The sequence below is a fragment of the Cavia porcellus genome, unplaced genomic scaffold (assembly GCF_034190915.1).
Source record: "Cavia porcellus strain 051 isolate PalLab524CR breed Dunkin Hartley unplaced genomic scaffold, mCavPor4.1 scaffold_21, whole genome shotgun sequence".
Lineage (NCBI taxonomy): Eukaryota > Metazoa > Chordata > Mammalia > Rodentia > Caviidae > Cavia > Cavia porcellus.
Genome location: NW_026947504.1, coordinates 5,491,597 through 5,512,200, shown reverse-complemented (window position 1 = coordinate 5,512,200; position 20,604 = coordinate 5,491,597). Strand labels below are relative to the sequence as shown.

At 57.1% G+C, this 20,604-nt stretch overlaps 1 protein-coding gene across 3 annotated transcripts in view; it reads right to left on the bottom strand.

Annotated features, from left to right (window-relative positions):
- Nucleotides 1-20,604, bottom strand: part of Obscn (obscurin, cytoskeletal calmodulin and titin-interacting RhoGEF) — a 95,803-nt gene that overhangs the window by 8,647 nt on the left and 66,552 nt on the right. For 2 of the 3 annotated variants that reach the window (XM_063232821.1, XM_063232823.1), the window contains exons 41-68: nt 19,178-19,450; nt 18,078-18,344; nt 17,303-17,575; nt 16,654-16,929; nt 16,057-16,344; nt 15,653-15,943; nt 14,618-14,991; nt 12,875-13,748; nt 11,953-12,231; nt 11,019-11,097; nt 10,633-10,751; nt 10,230-10,427; nt 9,736-9,768; nt 9,495-9,593; nt 9,029-9,247; nt 8,717-8,777; nt 8,431-8,501; nt 7,785-7,907; nt 7,496-7,635; nt 6,927-7,127; nt 6,766-6,848; nt 6,248-6,421; nt 5,602-5,758; nt 5,344-5,460; nt 5,094-5,258; nt 4,854-5,012; nt 4,586-4,763; nt 4,060-4,173 (exon numbers count right to left, since the gene is read on the bottom strand). In XM_063232821.1, the coding sequence (XP_063088891.1) occupies nt 4,060-4,173; nt 4,586-4,763; nt 4,854-5,012; nt 5,094-5,258; nt 5,344-5,460; nt 5,602-5,758; nt 6,248-6,421; nt 6,766-6,848; nt 6,927-7,127; nt 7,496-7,635; nt 7,785-7,907; nt 8,431-8,501; nt 8,717-8,777; nt 9,029-9,247; nt 9,495-9,593; nt 9,736-9,768; nt 10,230-10,427; nt 10,633-10,751; nt 11,019-11,097; nt 11,953-12,231; nt 12,875-13,748; nt 14,618-14,991; nt 15,653-15,943; nt 16,057-16,344; nt 16,654-16,929; nt 17,303-17,575; nt 18,078-18,344; nt 19,178-19,450 (5,685 nt within the window). The remainder of the gene's footprint in view (nt 1-4,059; nt 4,174-4,585; nt 4,764-4,853; nt 5,013-5,093; nt 5,259-5,343; nt 5,461-5,601; nt 5,759-6,247; nt 6,422-6,765; nt 6,849-6,926; nt 7,128-7,495; nt 7,636-7,784; nt 7,908-8,430; nt 8,502-8,716; nt 8,778-9,028; nt 9,248-9,494; nt 9,594-9,735; nt 9,769-10,229; nt 10,428-10,632; nt 10,752-11,018; nt 11,098-11,952; nt 12,232-12,874; nt 13,749-14,617; nt 14,992-15,652; nt 15,944-16,056; nt 16,345-16,653; nt 16,930-17,302; nt 17,576-18,077; nt 18,345-19,177; nt 19,451-20,604) is intronic. The other variant, XM_063232822.1, reaches the window with a different exon arrangement.

Genomic DNA, 20,604 nt, shown 5'->3' with positions numbered 1-20,604 from the left:
TTGTATAAAACACACTGGGAGACTTAACAAAATTTGAAAATAGTGCAGAAGGCAAAGAATAGTCTTCTAAGAAAAGTGAAGATTGAACATGTCATAATAATCAACCATGTGGCACCACTCACATGTCGGCCTGAGGCCAGCCTCTTTCCAGGGAGGGGACATTGCCTCCAGAGACCCTGCCTCAAAATGTTCACACTTGCAGACCTGTGCATCCACACATTCCAATGGCTCTGTCTGTGACCTCCCTGCACCCAGGGCCTGAGGCCCAACCTCAAGCTGCAACCTCTTTGCAGGACACAGATGTACAGTTGCCATCCATCCACCAGCATGCTATGGCTTCTGCTCCTGGACTGGGATGTCCCAGTGTCTCAATCTTCAGTCACAGACATTCAAGAGAGATGTTCCCATCCTTTTGGGTCATGTCCATGGAGAGGTCCAGGGAAGTACACGAACATGTCCAGCCTGGCCCCCTGTCCCTTCCCAGTGGGATGACAGGGAGAAGAGGGCAGGTCGAGGCCAGTAGATCCCCAGAGACAGCAGTGGTGATGAAGGGTCGGGAACACTGGCGGTGTGTGGCCAGAAAGGAAGCTGGCCCTGGCAGTGGGCTATAGTCAGCTCCCTGCAGCCACCGCCCTGCAGCATGAACACAGCAGCCATGAAAGGGACCCCACATTGACCAGCAGCTCTGCGGGCACCATGGTCACACTACACTCACAGCTTCACATGCTGATCTTCGTGGCCTTATGACACTTTGGGGACCGTGCTGTCCTCTGGGCAGCCAATCAGGAGTATCATCCTGGCTCTACCAGCAGGCACAGGACTGGGGTCTTGCTGCCCACATGGGCAAAGTCACAATGAGCAGGCTCTGAGCCTGGGCCCTGCCTCTCTCACAACAGTGAAGGGGCCCAGCTCTTTGTGCAGGAGGTGTAGAGAACACCAGAACCCAGCCCAGTGAGGCCCTGATTCTCCCCTTGGTGGCCAATTCTGGCAGACTCTGAGAACAGCACGAAAAATGGGCCCAGCACACTTGTGGGATGGAAACGGCAACCTCACTGCACCAAACATGCAGCTGCTTTCCCAGTGGAGTGCTCTGCTCCTGCTCCTCAGCTCATGCAGACAGCTGGTTCTGCACAGCCAGGATCTGTTACGGAGCCCCACGAGAGGCCTGGACTTGGGCCACCAATCACCCAGCAAAGCAAAAGCCCATCAGAGAACACCAACCACTGCACCACCCAACCCCACACCCAGGTGGTCAGGTCTTTGCTCCACAGCATAGGGGAGGCCATCCATCCTCACAGCTGTGCCCGACACACAGCTGTGATCTCCAGGGAACAGCCAAGGGGTCACACTGTGTACACTAGTAAGGTTCTTGGGCCTTCCTGGCTGGAACCCAGGTGTTGAACCTGCCTCTATTCTATACAGTGACATGAACCTTAGGGTGGTCCAAAGGTCCACTGGTGTAGGACACCCTACCCATGAATCATGTGACCCTAGATACCAGTAAGTCTCTCATACTGAGGCTACCAGCCACGACTGGGGCTCAGACATGATGACCAGTGTTACTTACAGCAGGGCCCTTCCATCAAAAGACAAACATAGTGTTCCTGCTGCCAACTCAAGTGCACACTGAACCCCCCAGCCAGAGGTGCTGAAGTGGGTCTCTCATGGCCAACGCATGATGACCGCAGCTGCCCCCCCCCACACACATAAAACTGACACACTCCTGTGGACACGGAAGCATCCAGGCAGGTAGAGCAGGTGACACTGCTCCCAACAGATCAGGAAATGTTGCACCTGGTATTGTAAGGTTCCAACTGGACCCGCCTCCCCCAGCCCCCAGCCTGCTTGCCAGCAGAAGCACTACTCTCTGCAAGAGCTAAGTTTTCAGAACTTAGCTCAGTTCCCTCTTATGGCAAGCACAGAAAAGGAGATGACATAGGACAAGGAATTTTGCAGCTCCTGGGACATCTGGAGACATCCAAGGATCCACATTGGCCACTTCAAGGACCCTGCTCCCTGAGATGCAAGAGTGCCAAAGAACTTTGACCACAGATGCTATTGGGGTCTTCCCACCTAATGTCCCCTGCCTTCTCTCCATTCCTATAAAAGGGACACACTTCCCCTGGTTTGCAGCAGACAGAATTATCACACTTTCCGCCTGAACCCAGGCACAATAAATTCCAGGCCATATAGCCTTTAACCAAGCTTGGTGGTCTCTACTGGATTTTTCCTTCCCTCGTATGTCAGAGGTACATAAAGCAGTGCCACACCTAATATATCAGAAACGCTGCCCCTGGCACACCAGACAATGCTGCCCACAAGGCAAGGCAGCTGCACCCGAAACATTGCGCAAAGCCCACACCTGATGCATGAAGCTTTGCTGTCCTGATCAAAAGCCACGGACCACTGCCTGGTCACCAACTGTTCAGCTGGCAGACATGGACCATGGGGCAGGTATGAGTCTGTGTGCACAGCATGTGTATGTATGTGGTGTCCCTGTAGTACTGGTGTGTGCACAGCCTCTGCATGTGTATGGTATCCCTGCAGTGTTTATGTTTGTGTGCACAGCACCTGTATGTGGTGTCCCTGTATGTGCCTGCAGTGTTTATGTGTGCACAGTATCTATGTGTACACATGAATGATATCCCTGGGTGTGTGGTTCCTTCTGTGCCTGTAGTGTTTGTACGTACATGTGTGTGATCTGCCTGTGTCTGAAGTGTTTGTAGATGTGTTCAGTGTGAATTTACATGTGTGAATCTGTCTTTTATATGTATGCATGCATAGGCATTGGTGTGTACTATGTGTATGTAGAGTACACTTTGTATACATGTATGTTATCTTTGTGTGTACATATAACAATCACATCACATACGTATGGCACATGTGGCATATACACAGATAAAGCACTTCTCTTTGTGGGTACATGTAGCATGTGCACACATGTGTGTACCACAGCATGCCCTCACAAGTATGCACATACAGCCCTGCAGAGTACATGACTCTGACCCTGGCCAGTTCTGGGTGCCCTTGTCTTACCCCCTGGCCATCCCTCCTTATGGCTCCCCTCCCTCCACTCATGTCTTCCCTCTGGAAACCCTGGAGTCCAGCCTCAACCTGGAACTCAGGTCCTCAGCCCTCCTGGCCCTCACCCAACATCTGCCCCAGCTAGCAGGGTTGGTCACATCACCTCATCACAGGCCAGATTGCCCTGTGACATCCCAGCCCCTCATTGTCCCCTCACCAGGCATTGCTGTCTGTGCCAGGTGCTCCCCTGGGTCCTCCTACCTCCATCAGTGGAGCCAGATTCTGTGCCACTACCTGGACCCAAGCTCCCCACCCTCCAAATGCACCCAGGACATAGCAAAGCCCCTGGGCCCAGCCCAGCATGATGCCGGAGTCCCTACTCTTCTCCATGTCCTCTCAGCCTCTCCTGCATCACAGCCACACTGACGGACAACTGAAGCCATCTGTATCTGTCCCTCTGCTGGTCAGGAAACCATGGGGCTTCCATGCAAAGCCCTCTTGACTGCACCCAAGGCTCAGGGCCTCCCCTGGCTGGTTATACCCCATGTGCTGCCACCGTGCCATGAACAGAACAGTGCTGCCAGGCAACTCCATCATAAGGGGATAACTGACAGTTCATGTGTGACACCAGGCTCTGCCCATGGCCTCAGTCTGGATCCTCTGCTCCAGCAACCTAACCATAGTGAGTCCTTCCAGGGAGTGAGGATGTGAGGCTGCTGGCAGGCCCTGCACCAGCATGAAATTACTCTGCCTCAGTGTCACAGTGGCTCGCAGCTCACCACAGCTCTCGGACATGGTACTGGGAGGCCAACCCAGCTCTGTTGCTCCCCCTGTAACTTCATGTCATAAGTTTCCTTGCATGTCACTTGTCCCTATGTCAGCCTCTGGCCAGGCCTGGCCCATCCAGGTTCCTCCTGGCCCAGCCCTGATCCCCACACCCGGCCTGGGCCTTTGTAGCCACCTCTCCTGGGCACCCTGCCTGGCACAGGCCAGCACCTGGGCAAGGAGGCTGGGGGCCCTAGCCCCAGGCCGCACCTTTGTACCAGCTGACCATGGGCTTTGGGGTGCCTATCACACGGCAGGCCAGCTTCACCGTCTCGCCCAGCTCAGCCGTGCAGTCAGCCAGCTCCTCTTCAAACTCTGGGGCACCTGCAAGGACACAGAGGTGCCAAGCACTCCATGAGGGAGGCAAGGTGTGCATCCCCCTCGGGTCCACCCTGGTAGGCTTTCCAAGCCCCTACCAGTTGCCCCAAATCTGTAGGTGTGGGTACTATCCAACCTCCCAACCCAGCCAAGGTAGGGGTGGTGTGGGACACTGGGGAGGAGCTGTGAAGGAAATTCAGATACAGACCCCCCCACACACACACCTGACAGGGGTCCAGGGATGCCCCAAGCTGGGGCCCACCCTATTCCCCGTCCCTGGAGTCAGCCCAGCTGAACACTCGCTCAGGCTCCTGGTACACCACTGCCAAGGGTCCCCACCCAGGGTTGACCCACCCTCTAGGAAAGTCTCCTGGCCACCGAATCAGCCCAAGCCCAGTCCCACTCTCAGGAGACTCACTCCACACGGGCAGAGCCAAGCGCTGCTGGATGCCACAGATCTCCTTCACCCACGAGCTCTTGATGACAGCTGTGCGTGCCTGCAGCAGGTATTTGCGCACGGAGTCTTCACGCTCGTGCCACACCTCAAAGGCACGGTCATCCCCCTCCACCTGGTCATTCAGGTCGATGCTGCTCAGCTGTGGATGGGTGCAGGCGTCAGTCGGGGGAGAACTTAAGAAGCTGATCGCAGGCCCCACCTGACAGAGCCCCAGCCCCTAGCTGCAGACCTTCATCATGGTACGGAACACATAGCTGAAGGTGTCGGTGCGTGAGTCCCGCCGGGGCTTGCAGATCACCAGGTGATGGCGGAAGAGAAAGACATGGCGGTTGTGGCCCTTCCAGGGCATCCGGGCTCCCGGTGCTCCCTCCCACACGATGAAGTGGCCCTGGGGAGGCATGCGTGGTTGGTCCGTCTGCACACCCAGTCCTGGGCAGCCCAGTGATCCCCCACCATGGCCATGGCACACCTGGCGAATGGGCTCCCCAAGGGCCTCCAGGGTCCCAGGATAGTTCTCCATAAGAGACACATGCAGCTTGTTCTCTGCACGCTGTGGCAGGGCAGACACCACAGCATAGGCCTGTTCCAGCAGTGCACAGTTCTGCCTGTTGCGTGCCTTGTTGCGAATCAGCTCCTGAAGGCCAAGGAGGGGCAGAGTCAGGTGTGGAGGAGACCCAGCTCTACTTTCCAGAACCACACAGCTGGATCCTGGACCATACCTTCAGCAGAGCCTGGTAGCGCTGCACACGCTCCACTGGCAACTCCAGGTAATGCTGCAGTGGGAGTGGAGGGGGCTGCGTGGGGTCCTTGGCAGGCAGCATTTCCTCCACATACTTCTGCAGGAAATGGGGTGGAGGTCAGACAGAAACACACACCCCCTCTGCTGAGGTTGCTATGAGCCTTCAGATGGCTAGGGCAACACAACTCGCAGCTTGTGAGGGCCAGGATACTGGGCTCAGGAGCAGCAGGCAGGGCACCTTGTAGAACTCCTGCACTGGAGTGCTGACAACTATGGCCTCAGCCTGCACACGGCCCACCAGGAACTCCAGGTACTTCTCGAAGGCCTCCTGGTTCTTGATGAAGCACATGGCCACATCATCATCTGTGTCACAGTGCTGCAGCTCCTTTAGAAAGCTGCCAGAGAAAACACAAGTGTTCAAGGCTCCCACACAAGTGCATATGTGTACTCTGTGCTCACATGTGCATGCACACATCCAGGTATATAATGTAGTGTGTCTATGCCGACACAGTGTGTTATATTCATGTGTGCTTACTTCCCCGTTTTCAGTATCTGCACACACAGAAGACATACATGTGCAGTATGTGCAAGGATATGCACTTCACACCAGCATGTCTTGCATGACTAAGAGTGCAGGTGTATATAGGTCTCTTCATGGGTGTGTATACAGGGCATGTGGATGCACATGTGTACCGTGCACACAGACATGCATGTAAGGGTGTGCACAGGTGGATGTGTTCACCGATGCCCATATGTGTGTGTGTGCATACATATGAGGTTGTATGGCAGGCCTTCCTGTATGCAAGCCAGTGTGCACATCACCAGATAATAAACTATGTCATGTTCCACCCAGCCCCTGCCTGGCCCTCAGCCTGCAGCCCCACCTGCTATGGAAGCGGCCAATGTCCTTCACGTTGCGAAAGATGACTTCCTTCTGGCTGGCCATAGCAGCGGGTACATGAGGACAGCGTTCCAGATGCTGCATATGGTGGCTCTGGAGGAAGTGTAACTCACCCACAAAATCCTGCTCTGAGCCGAGCAGCTCCTGGATGACAGCACTGTGGAGAAGGTCACTCATGAGGGGATTGGGGCCACATGGCCCTGCCAGCATCAGTTCCAGGGGGCCTCAGCTCCTTGTGTTACTCAGTGGGGCAGGGCCTCCTGTTGCTGTAGCTGCCACTGCCAATCCAAGCAGGGTGAAGAGTAGAGGCACCTCTCTTCCACACAGCATCCCTACCAGCAGGATATCATGGGGACAGGGCAGTGGGCCACCCTCTGTCCTCAGCCTCCATCACCCTGGGTCAGCACTTGTGGCCCCTAGAAATAACCACGTGGAGGCCCCAGCCCAGAGCCAGCAGGGTCTAGCTATGGAGCCAAGGCTGCCCTTGCTTTGCACACTTGCCTGAGCTTCGACTTGTACTCATCTTCAGACACAGCCTCCCCAGGGAACTCAGGAGCCTCAGGGGGACCCCACTCAGGTGACAACTGTGAGGGGTGGGCAGAGGTCAGGCTGTGGCCCCGTATAAGGACGTGGCCAGGGACCTCCTTGCCTGGCACCAATACCTTGAGCCTCTTGTCCAGGTAGGCAGGGGACACCCAGCCCTGCCGAGAGGGGCTGGACTTGGTGGGCTTGGTGCGTACGAGCCAGCGCAGGGGGTGAGCTGCATCTAGCACCTCCACATACTGCCCCTCCCGAAGCGCAATGGCATCCTGCTCAGCTCCCAGGGGCAGGTAGTTGGCAGTAACCACGTAGATGTCAAAGATCTGACAAGAAGGACAGTATGCTAAGCAAAGCAGAAGAGGGGCACCAGGCCACTAAGGCCCCAGCTGCCCTCAAGATCTGAGGGAAGAGGGAACTCCAGCCTGTCATGCCCAGACTTCAGGGCAGGAGTGCCCCAGTGATAGAGCTCCTCAGGGCTGCCACCCACAATGGACACCAGGAACAGGGGTCCAACAGAGGTCATCACACTTCCCATGTCTGTATGCCACCCATAAGATTCATCTGAGCACGTGAATGGAGGTTCTACCTGGAAGCCAATCTGCAAAACCTTCACATGTGAGTACCCAGCTAGGCTGCCACCTATTGGGAGGATCAATTCCTCCTGGCCTACTCTTTGGTCTTGGTCACCCACCTCACCATGGGAGTCCCCATCCTCTGACTCTGAGGAGGACTCCTGCACGCTGGACGAAGGCCGTGACCGGCCATGCCGAGGCGATGCAGATGGTGTCTTGGACTCCTCATCACTGTCACCTCCAGGTACCTGCAGCTTGGCTGGGGGGCAGGGCTCAGGGTCATGACACCCTGGAAAGACTGTCCCTAACTGCCTCCTGTGCAGTCAGACCCCAGGGGCCAGTGTGGAGACAAACCCAGGGGCCTAGCACAAGGGGTCACAGTTCCCACACCACAGGCCCTGGTCTCACCCTGCGTGATCTTGGCAGACACCATCTCAGTGATCTGGGAGGTAAGCTTCTGCAGAAACTCCTCTGTGCCCACCTCAGAAAGGGACAGGTGGCTTCGTGCTTCCCCAGCCACCAGGGTCTCCCCTAGAGGGACATACAATTACCCAGCAGGCCTGCAGGCCAGCCTCAGCTGGGGGCCAACAGTGAGCACCAGGACATGGCTGTCTAACAGGAGTGATGCTCCACTGCACAGGTCCAAAGCCATGCTGGCTCATGGGCATCTGAGCCAAGGTGTGGCCCACAGGGCAATGGGCAAGAGGAAGCAGGGCTGGACAGAGGAGACAGTGGGTGACCAGGGACAGCAGGCACTGTCAAAAGACGGTGGGTGGCGGGAACAGCTGCAGGGTGGAGGGCAAGGGATCGAGAACAGAGCTGGTCAAACCAACCATCAGGTTCATGGACATGGTACCTGGGCATCTGCAAGCTTGTGGGTAGGCACATGGGGGTCAGAAACAGCTCCAACCCTCAAGGATCTGTCTGTGTTCTTCCTGAGAAGGTGAGCCCTGATCCCAGAGCCCATAGCCACTCGAGGAAGAAGCACTGGTCCAGGGCAGCCATCACTCACACTCCCACCAGCACAGGGCTCAAGTGCGCACCCTTCTCATACCTTTCCTCTGTCCAGCTGGACTGGCGACACCCACAGATTCCAACACCTGTGCAGAGATGGCTTGAGTGGTCCTGGTGGGAAAGGGTATCCTGAGAGACCAGGCTGCACCATGGCGCAGAGAGAAGCTTGGGACAACAGACCAGGATGTAATAGTTGGGGTCCCTGTGCCAGCAGACCCCGTGGAAGCCCCGCTTTAGTGTGGAAACTGAGGTATAGAAGGCCTGCATGGGGAAGGGTACTCCCATCTTTATCCTAGCCCTTGTAGCCTTGCCACATCCCCACTTACTCCTGCAGGAAAGAGGAGATGAGGGCTGCCTGGGCCTTCTCTGGCTCCTCCTCCCGGGGCACTGTTAGGAGAGCAGACCTTCAGATAAGGATCCTGACCTGAGCCCAGGCTGCCTGTCCATCTCCCAGCCTATAGCCACCTCGCTAAAATAGGGGCTGGGGGATGGATCCAGGGGCTGAGATATAACCCCAACCTGCTGCACTGAGGGTTGATCCGTCTCTGAGGCCCAGGTGGGTCCCAGGACATATAAGGAGACAGACCACACCCCAGTGGTGCTGGCATCACCCCCACTCCACCACCCACCCCACTCACAGCCAGTGACATGTAGGCTGGCAGAGCACAAGGCTTGGCCAGCAGCGTTGGACACAATGCAGGTGTAAGTGCCCTGGTGCTGTCGGCCCACGTCTAGCAGGACCAGGCTGTGCTGCTGCCCTGAGCTGGCCACTGTGTAACCTGGGGTGTTGGGGCTGATCCACAGCACTCCTTTCTCCACCTCCTCCCGGAGCCAATGCACATCGGGGACCGGGCATCCTGGGAGAGAAGCAGGTACTTCATGGGAGTGGCCCATGTGCTGGCCTCCCAGGGACAGGGTGTACCTTGGGGCAGGACCCACCCAACCCCAGCGATAGCCCAGTTCCCAGAATGGGTCCAAACCACCTCTTCTGGAAGACAGGTCCAGTGCCTGGTTCCAGGCCTGTAGGGACCAAGGTCTCTATAGGGTATGCTGTCCCTGACCCTCTGAGGTGAGGTGGGGGACATCACCCCAAGAATTGCCTACCTTCTACCTTCACAGAAAACGTGATGCTGGAGCCCTGCTTCACCTTCTTGGAGGTGAACTTCTCTAGGATCCGGGGTGGCACCAGCTGCTCATGCACCTCTGGAAGGTGTAGGTCACTCACTAGTGGGAACCCCAAGAACTTCCACCATGGCTATGGTCTGCGTGGCCCATGCTTCCCCTGGACCCCTCTTCCATCCCAGGCGTAGGACAGCATCTGAGCCTGCCCACCAGGACAGCTTACCTGATGCCAGCTTCTCCCCAGGCTCCTCGGGGCCTGGAAGATGCAGAGAGTTGCATGTCAGCACACACTGCCCCCTTAGCCACAGGAGGCTGTGAGGGGCCCTGGCTGATGCAGAGGACCTAAAGCATCCCCAGCCCATGGCAGAGGCTCTCAAGTCTTTGCTGGGACATCAGCCAGAGAGCCACGGCCACACACTCAGCTTGGCTCACAGGCAGCTGCCATCCACTGATCCCACTAGGAACTGAGGCCTCAGCTGCAATTATTCTGTGGACACTCACACATGTAGTGGCCAAGGGTCACACCTGTGGTGCCCAGCAGACCACGGTCATACTTGGAACTAACTCCCAGTGACAAGAGGGAAATGTGGACCTTCCTTTGCAGTTCCTCAGGGGCCCTGCCCTCCCCCCACAGGCACCTGGCCACTTTAGCCACAGTAATGCTGCCCACAAGGTACACTCCAAGAACTCAGCTCGCCCAGGCCCTGGGGCACCCACCACAGACCACTAGCCAGGCAGATGAGTAAGCGTTGCCCACAGCATTGCTGACAAAGGCTGAGTACTGGCCAGCATCTTCCCGGGTGACAGTGACGATCTCCAGGGTATGTAAGCTCTTCTTGTCAGTCATGTGAACATGGGCAGATGCAGTCAGGGGCTGGCCATCCTTAAACCAGTACAACCTGGGGGCTGGGTAACCTGGGGTGCAGAGAGCAGCCTTCAGCACAGAGCTGGTGCCAGTGAACACTGTGTCCAACCCAGGGCCACCTCCCTATGGGCACCATTCCTCCAGAGGAGAGCACCCCAAAACCACCATGTTACTGTCTCCTGTGTGTCCTTCTGCAAACCCACCTGAGCCCAAATGCCCACCCACCCAGCTGGCAGTCCCAGCCCTGGCCCTCACCTTTCACCCTGAGCTGGAACTTGGCCAGACGTGTGCCTGGGGCCACCTGCAGGTCCTTTAATTCCTCCACCACCTGAGGTAACTGTCCCTCATCTGACTCCGTGCCCTCCTGCTCCTGGCTGTCAGGGAGGACAAACACAGGACAGCCAATGAGTGGACCTAGAGGGGCCACAGAGGGGCCACAGAGGTAGAAGTCAGATGTGGGTGGAATCCTCAGCTTAGAGCAGACAGACAGAGACCACCAGGCCTGACAGGAGGCTCCAGGATCTGCCAGATCAGTCCACCCTCATTGACTGGATGCCAAAGGCCCTGGACATCAGTCACTGGGTCCCATCGTCTGCATAACCACCACCCAGCCAGGTGCCCCCAGTCCCATGCAGCCCCACCTGGATAGGTATCCCTGGGCACTGAAGTAGGATGAGGTCTCCGTGGCATCAGCTGCAGTGTCATAGTCTGTGCTGGTCACTGGAAAGGAAGGGGGAGCTGGAGGTGATTGGGGACACAGCCTGGTGTCAAAAGGAGCAGTACCCAGAGTACCAGCCCATGGCTCGCCACCAACCTCTCTCACCAAAGAGCATAACCATCACACTGAGGCTTCCTAAGTGTACGAGCAGTGACAGTGGGGGAAACTTCCTGCTCCATCCTACCAGGCCAGAGGGCCAGAGAGACACAGCTGAGATCTTGGATTTTAGGCAATGTGCGCAACAGGGTCTGGATGCACCAGTATGACAGATGGAGCCTTTGTGTCCTCCACAGACTGACCCTGAGGGTGCTGTGAGGGGCCTTTGGAAGGGGTAAGGTCCTAAAGTGAGGTCTCAAGACCCATGTTACCACCCTTAAAAAAACAAGTGGGTATAGTGGTGCACACCTGAAATCCCAGAACTCAGGAAGCTGAGGCATGAGAACCTAGAGCAGCCCAAACTGCACAGTAAGACCCCATCTCAAGACAAAAAAAGGAAGAAGGAGGCTGGGCCTGTGGCACATGGTAGAACACTTGTTAGCATGCTCTGGGTTCAGTCTCTAGGATCACAACAAAATAAAACAAAAATGCAAACTTCAGGAAAACTATAAATCCAGTTCCAAAAAGCTCCACAAACTTTAAGGATAAGGAATGTGAGATTATAGTACAGCAAAGAATACTGCAATCAAATTACCAAAAACCAGCCACAGAAAGTGAGATTTCCTGACCCCCACCCCAACAGCCCCAGAGGGTGCTCTGCTTCAGACTTGGCTCCTGGGAAATCTCCACTGGAGACATGGTGGCCCCGACCCTGCCCAGTCTGACCCCTGTACCCTGATCATCCACCTAACGGCACTCACGCTCCACACGAAGCTCAGCCTTGGTGGAAGAGACTCCAACACTGTTCTCAGCAAGGCAGCGGTAGACGCCCATGTCCGCAGGCACCACGGCAGTGATGATGAGCTGGTGACCACCCTGTTGGTCCTCATTGATCATGTAGTGGTCATTCTCCTCCAGCAACTTTCCGTCCTTGAACCAACGCACACTGGGCAGAGGCTGGCCTGTCACCATGCAGTTGAAGCTGACAGGGTACCCATCCTGCACCTCTTGGTTCTGCAGCTCCATCAGGAACACAGGGGCTGGGGCAGGCAGAGGCAAACCTGAGTCACCCTGGGCAAGCAATCACCCCAGCTGCTTGGCCAGCACCTCGCCCAGATGGGCGTGTGATGCACAGGGTTGTCTTGGACGCATCTGCAGGCCTGTGGGCTGCCTGCTGACTATTCCCTCTGCCTCCAAAAATTCCCTCTCGGACACCAAACTTCTACCACCAGAGGCAAGAGGGATGCAGGAGGAGGACAGGCAGGAAAGGTGACAGCTGTGTGAGCTGAGAGATCTAAGGTGTAGAATTCCTCAACATCCAAGAGAAGCTTCTGGGAATCAGGACACTTAGGGTCATCATCTAGAACTAATGCTGAGTGACTGCTACCCTGGGGAGCCATAGGCAGAGCAGACCACAGGAATTCTCTTTTTACAGGTCACACCCCAAAATCTTGTTAAGGGAAACAAACCTCCAGGAAAGCAAGCGTTCATATTCTCATCAAGAGTGAGAGATCTGAGGCTTGGAGAGGCTGAAGCAGCTGTCCCACAGCAAGCACACAGACCCTCCCACTGGGCTTTCTCTGGATGGACTGCAGTGCCTGCTTGCTTCTCCAGACACTGCCTACCTACCCTCCTCTGCTGCTATAGCTCCAGTGCCCACGGTCGGGGCCACTGCCCACTCACCAGTATCAGAGGGCGGCAGGCTGGGTGCTGGCTCCAGGGGCATGGCAGGGACAGGTGCCACCTTGCCTATGCGCATTTCCACCACCCGGGGCCCCTGTTCTGTGAGGCTGATGTTCACCCCAACACCCATGGTGGCAAACATGTTCCGAAAGCAGGTGGCAGCCCGGCGGGCCTCTTCGAGTGCTTCAAAGTGGATACAGATGAAACGCTCATCCTCATGGTAAGTCTGCCCATGGTCGGCAGGCTCCTCAGGCTCTGCAGGGCCTTCATCTGCGCTGAGGAAGAGCTCCTCGTCTGATACCTCAGCAGGGGCCTTGGTGCGGAAGAGCCGGTGCAGGCGCCGCGCAGCCCGACAGAAGGCTTCGTCCAACTCTGTTCCCGAGGAACTCTCAGCCTCACTCTCTGTGCCACTGACCACCACATAGGCACTATGGCTCACCTGTCCGAACTTGCTGCTCACCCGACACGTGTAGCAGCCAGCATCAGCATGTCCAAGGCCAGTGATCAGCAGAGAGCAGGTGCCATCCCCCAACTGGTCAATGTGGTGGTGTTGTCCATCTGTCAGCTCCACGCCATCCTTCAGCCAGCAGGCCTGCACGTCCGCCTTGCTGGCCACCACACACTCCAGCCGCAGGGCATCACCCACCTGTACCTCTGTGTCCCCAAAGGTGTGGGAGAAAACAGGCCCTTCCTGCTGCTTCATCTCCTTGCGGGTCTTATAGCCCTTGAAGGCGGCCTGGATCTTCACAGCCGCTTTGTCCATGGAGGGGTCGCCCAGATCTTCAGCACTCGAGTCTCCCAAAGGTGAGTGCACGGTGGCGGGCTGCTCCTGCTGTCTCTGGTGCTTCACAGAGGGAGCATCTGGGGCCCTAAGCTGGGGACACAGAGTGCAGTGTCACAGTGGGGCAGAGAAACAAGGGAGGAGGGTAAGGTCAGGGCCCAGTGCTCCATCCTGTCCCCACCCACTGGTGGCCACACGCCCCTCCTGACACAGCTAGGAAGAACAGGAGGCCAGTCCCAGCTCTTCAGAGAGCTTCAATAGCCGCTGAGGGGATAAATGGATGTGTAGATGGAAGGACAGAGATGTACAGGTGAATGGAGGGAGGCTTAGCAGGTGCAAGGATGACTGAAGAAGCAGACAGAAAATGTGTGGCAAATGCACAGATGAAGGGACAAAGGATGGAGGACAGCAGGTCAGCAAGTGGATGGATAATGATGGGAAATGGATGAGTGGATGGGTGAGAAGATACACAGGTAAACTGACAGGTACATGGATGAAAGTACAAAAGGGAAGGACCAGTATGGATGGATGCGGATAGGGGGTAGATGGAGGGACGGGGGATGGACGGTCTCATAAATGGATAAATGGGTAGACACAAGAACAGATAAATGAATGAACTAGAAAGCAGGTATAGAAGTGGTAGATAAATAGTAGATGGATGGTAGGGTACAGTTCAACAAACCAATTGATGCATAAGTGGTTAAACGGGTGTGCAGTTGCAGGAGAAATGGGTGGTGGATGAGAGGCAGAAAGTTGGATGGATGGACAAGCTAAACGGACAGATAAAAGACAGTGGTAGATCATGGACAGAAGGGCAGATGGATGATGGGAGGATGGACTAATGGACAGCAGAAAGGAAAGATGGCTGGAGGTGGATGGATGGAAGGAAGGATGAGTATGTGGAAGATTGACGGTAGAGGTCTAAGACACTCAGACTTTGTGGTGCCAGGCAGGAGGCTCACCTTACTGGCCACGGGTGAGGCCCCGGGCCTGCCAGCCTTCTTGAGGTAGGTCACCAGAGAGGGGGTGCCTGCCCGAGACTCATCATCTGAGCTCGTGTGTGAGAGGTCAGCCTCTCCTGTGCGAGCCAGCTCGTCCGCAGTAGAGTAGTCCTCGGAGAGGTCAGGTGCCACCTCCTCCACGTCCTGCTGCAGGCACTGAGCTCGGCTATCCTCCTCAGGCAGCTCACTGATAGAATCCAGCGTGGGCTCACGGCTCATGCGGCGCTTCCGGGCCAGTGCTTCCCAGAGCAGGTGCAGATCTCCCTCTTGGGCTGCCTCTGGGGGCAGGCTGGGTTGTGTGGGGGCCTCATTCCCAGAGATTGGACTCAGAACCACTGAAGAAAGCAGGAGATCAGTCAGGCCAGGATGGACCTGACAGACCCACCTCTGCTACTACCCAGCATAGGGCCTGGCCGGTGGCCTCAATGGACACCTGCTTCCACTTAGCGCCAGGTACTTCAGCATCTTGGAAGCAGTGTACCCAAGCCCTCCTAGTACTTCCAAGGCTAGCTTGTCTGTCTTCTCCATGGGCACATGGTGACAGATCTGTCAAGCCCAACAGGCCTTATGTCAGCCCTTCCTCTCCCTGCTGCTAGAAGAGGAAGCAGAGATGCACTTAGTCCATCACCACCCAGGGAGGAGACAGATGCCCATGGCTAGTGGTATGGACAGACTCTGTGGGGGAAGGGCCTAAGAGCCAGAGTGGGGCTCAAATTGAGGGTGGGATCAGAGAATTGGCAGGTTTTAAGGTGTGAAGGGGTGAGTAGGTCAAATGCCAAACAGACCCAGCACCCAGAGAGGCTCAGCAAGCAAGGGGTGCTATCTGAGGAGCATAAGCACTCTTGGGAGGTCACGCGGGGATCAAGGGCAAGATGGAAAGCAGAGACACCATGGACTGCCACAAGGCATCAGGAACAGCTGGAGAGTCACCCTCATATCACATAGGGTATCTCACAGACCCTCGGTTTTTCCCCACATTCCAAAGCCAGAACATACCCTTGAAGGTGGCCACCTCAGTGTCCGGGCCCTGGGCAGGGCCACAGTGGTACTCGCCCTGGTCCTCAGCCTTGAAATCCCTGATCACCAGCATCTGTCGCTGGCCATGAGAGATGACCTCAAAGTGCCCGCTGGGCTGGATGCGCTCTGTCCCCTTGTGCCAAATGACTCCCTCAGCCTCAGCCACCATCTCCAGCTCCAGACAGACATCCTCACCAGCTGCCACTTGCCGAGTCTCCAGGGCCATCGGCACAGGAGGCTTGGGCTCTGCAGACCTAGGCTCAGCAGGCTCTGTGGGAACAACACGTGGACAAAGGACAGGAGAGCCATCAGCTGAGCCACATTGCAGGGCCAAGCCCAAGCACTCAGCTCCACCCTGTTGCCAGGATGGAAGGGCCACTCACCCAGCCGGACCATCTGGGGCAGGTGTACAGGTTCCCCAGCGCCAGCCGGGCCCACAGCTGCCACACGGAAGCGGTAGGTTTCCCCAGGGGCCAGGCCATCCACCACACATTCAGGCCCTGGCACCAGCTCATGGCACAACCGCCATTGGCCCGTGGACCCCTCTTTCATCTCCACCCGGTAGCCACAAAGACCCCCACCACCATCACTGGTGGGAGCTGCCCAGGACAGTGTCACCGCGTGACTGCTGCGTGCCACAACCTCAGCATCCTCCGGGGGATCAGGGAGTCCTGTGGAAAGCAGGAGGTCAGTGTGCCCGTGGGGCCTGCAGCCCTCAGCAGCCACCTGCACAGACACAGGCTCCACCCTGAGCTCTGTGAGCCTGGAAAGCAAGGGACACATAGCACAGTGAGATGGTGCCAGAATCCACTGGGGGTGGTGCTGCTGAGAGCCCAGTGTGCCACGGCTGAGTGGCCCTCATTCTTCCTGGCCATGCTCTGCCTCAGGACCCCACCACACCTGCAGGAGAAGCTTCCCATGGTGCCAGGCAGGTCCACACGACCCAGCTCTCCCCTCCCTGGGGCCTCACCCTGACCCACCCAGCACAGACAGCCATGCTGAGGTCACTGCATCATGGGCAGCAAAGGTGACCTCGCCAGCATGGCACGGACGGGCATGGTGCAGCAGCAGGGCATGGTGGCTGCCTTCGGAGATCACCATCCAGTCTGTGTCATCTGCAAGCACTGCCATCCCGTTGAGGTACCAGGTGGCCTCGCCCACGGGAATTGCCTCACTGAGCACACAGGAGAAGCGGGCCTGGCCACCAGCCTGCACCACCATATCACATGGGTGTTCGAGGATCTCCAGGCGCCATCCTGAGGGGCACAGTGGGGGATGACTGGGGACACTGGCCCCCCAGCCCTTGTCACATGCCCCTTCCCCCTGACTCTCTCAAGCAGCCTCCAGCAGGCAGTCCTCTGGCTACCCAGACTGGTGCTTGCAGCCCACAGAGCTTCGGCTGGGAGCAGGGTCGAGCCCCATTTCCTGTCTGTCTCTCAGCCCTGCTGTCCTTGAGTCCAGTCACCCTAGAGAACTCCAAAGCTCATGACCCTTGAGCCATGCAGAGCACCTGGGGACAGAGCCTCCGAGACCCCTGCCCCACCTATGAGGCCCCCACCCACTGCTCCCTTTTCCAGTCTCAGAATCTCAAAAGCCAGCCCACCCCCATCCCCTTCCACCCCGCATCACCTCTGACAGTGAGGAAGGCAGAAGTGACCACATCCCCAGCCAGGAAGGTGACCCGGCAGCTGTCCTTCGGTTGAAGGTTCTTGAGCAGTAGCAGGTGACGCAGGCCACCCTCGAAGTAAACAACTTCAGCATTCTCCGATGTCCGCACTGGCTGATCGTCCAGCAGCCATGTGTGTGCTGCCACCTCCGGCCGTGACAGCTGGCACTCGAACAGTGCTTCGCCCCCCTCGGGTGCATCCACATTCTCCAGCCCTCGGACCACTGTGTTCTTGGCTGCAGAGAAGGACAGTGGCTTAGGGGTGCGGGGCCCCCAACACTGTGTCCTGGGAGATGCCCTCAATGACATGGGGGCAAGTAGGATGCCACCCAGTGAGCACAGGGTACCTGACCACTTAGGATATCCTTAACCCCCAGACACTCGGAGACAGATGAAGCACAGCCCATCCAGCTCAACCCCAGTGCCAGGGTGAGTCACCCTCCCCTCTTGGCTCTCTGTACCCCAAGGCCAGTGCACCCCAAACAGCACTTGAGCCTACCGTGCCTCGCCTCACTGGCTCGCCCAATCCATAGCTGTCTCCTTCCTTGCCACACACTCATCACAGAAGTCACCCTCAGTAGCTGGCACCCCTAATCCAGCTCTGCTCACACCTGATGGGGCAATTGCACCAACTCCCATGCCTGTCCCTGCTGGCTCAGGTCACACATCTTGAGGGCTGGCTGTCACCATCTGTCCCTCCATGCCCTGCCAGCTCCAGCTGCCTGCCAGGCACCTCACCTTGCACTTGCAGCAGTGCCACCACACGGGTGCCCGCGGCCTCACAAGAATAGATGCCGCTGTCACAGGGCAGGGCTGGCCTGAAGATGAGCCTGGCCACGGTCCAGTCCTGCTCTATGACGACGCGCTGCCCATCTGCACACACCTCCCGCTCGTCCATCTTCCATGTGGCCTGCACGGGCCGTGAGTACTGGCAGAGGAGCTCGGCTGAACCGCCCTCCTCCACCACCAGGTCCTGCATGGCACTGACCACCTCCACCGTGGGATCTGTCGGCCAACACGCCGGACACCATCAGCACTCTGGACAGCACTATGTGGCCCTCCCCGCTGCATCATCCATGTTAGTGGTCATGGCAGTGGCAAGCATACAGCACTGACAGGGGACGGCATGGCAATAGCAATGGCTGCCTATCTGTGCTGGTCACAGGAAACCCCTGTGGCCATCCAGAGCCTTGCACAGACAGCCCCTGTTGCAAACAGCCAGCTACCCATGCCACTTGGCCTTGCTGGAAACACATCTTACTCCAAGCTCTCCTCCTATGCCCACAGGCCCTGGATCAGCATCTCAGCCCCTCCAGCAGCCTCGTCAGACCCCCAGGACACCCTCCCAGTCCTGGCTGTTGAAATTCTACCCGACCTAGCTACTGACCTCAGGGACTCGAACAAACCTTCTTTGTTTCCTGCAAGGCACAAGGAGGCCTCTTCACAGAAGCACCAAATCAGCCATGGCCCTCCCCATCCAATCAGTTCTAACTCAGATAGGCACAGAGACTCCAGTGGAGCCCACAGTGTAGACAAATGTGAGTAGGGCCAGGGCAAGGCCTATCCTTCTGGAGCCCAGGCAGTACCACTAAGGCCTGGTCTTCTGGCTGGGGAGCTGCAGCCAGCAAGATGATGGCCACACAGACAGCAGTGTGCCAACCTGCACAGCAAGGGCACAAGACTGGCATCCAGATGCACTTCACCCTGGGCTAGGAGTGACACAGGACTGGCCCTGTGCAGACAGCACACATGGTCCCTCCCACTCCCCAAAAGCCTGCAGGAAGCATGCGGGCAGCGGAGGCAGAAGCACCAGCTAAGAGGTCTCCACTGGCTGATACCTTTGACTAACAGCTTGGCTGTGGACACCAGGGGCCCAGTACGGAAGGTAATGGTGCCTGAATCGGCCACCCCCAGGCCCGAGAGCGTGAGCGAGTGGATGGTCCCATCACATACAGCAATGGTGCTCTGGGGGCTGTCCTGCAGCAGGGTGCCGTCCAGCCACCAGCAGGCCTGTGGCCCCCCTGCACGAGACACCTCGCAGGAGAACACAGCCACCTCCCCTGCGAAGACATCCACATTCTGCAAGCCGCGAACCAGGCACAGTGCTGCCTCTGCACAAGAGGGTGAAAAGGGGGCTGGGATGGGGTGTCCTGGGGTCTTTCAGGTGGGGTACAGTGCAGTACTGATTTGGTCTTTGACCCTCAGACATCCTGAGAGGTAAAGTATCTTGATGGACCTGGTTTATGCTAGCAAGATAACTCAGGAGAGGCCCTAGACAGCTTCAAGATGCAGCTGTCACCAGGAAGACCAAGTCTCACTCAGCCCAGCAGCCTCTGGGACACAAGGCTGCTGAAGATACACCTCTGTACATAGACTCTCCAACAAGACCTGTGAAGCTTCCCACCACTGCACCTGGAGGGCTTGGGCCTGCTGCCTCTATACTCAGCCCTCCTATTCTCAAGTGGACCCTGTGATGTGAGCTGTCCCAGAAAAAAGAACTGCCTCATAGCCATGCTGATATAGCCTGAGACCCACAGTTGGCATTGGAAGGGGGCAGACTTACAGGATTGGGGCTTCACACTGCAGGGCCCCTGCTACTTCTGGATGGACACTCATGTGGTGTCCGCTGCAGAACAAAGCCATACACATCCTGCACTCTACTCAGGCATCATGTTGTGAGAAAACAACTAGCATACTGTACTCCTGGGGAGTGGGGGGGGGGGCTATGTGTGCTGTCTGTCTAGCATGTCAGAGTGGGATGTGCTAAGATAGCCCTGAGACCCACCCCGGATCTAGCACCACTGAGCGCAGGAAGATGACCTGCACTGGAGTCTGGAAACCCAACTGGCCAGCTGGGCCACTCTGGTCACAGAGGACATCACAGACACCATCCAACGTGAGCCCACAAGGATGGACTCAGGCTCAACACAGCCCCAGCACCAGCTCCACACCCTGCACGAGGCAAGGCAGTGTGGATGAGCTCTTTATGACCTGGACATCCCTCTCACCAGGACTGGGGGAGCAGTCCAGGGCTACTATTCCCCGAAAGGGCCCCCTGGGAAATGAGCCTTCCACCCCCAGGCTGTGGAAGTAGATGCTTTTTCACCCCAAGAGGCTTTGTATCCAGAGATCCCTGATGCTTCCAGGACCCTAATACTGAATCCAGCTGCTCCCTGCCTGTCATACAGAGTGGTCCACACTCAAGTGCCTCTGCTCACTGCACAGGCTCCCCAGGTGCCTTGGCTCACTGCACAGTCCCCTCCTT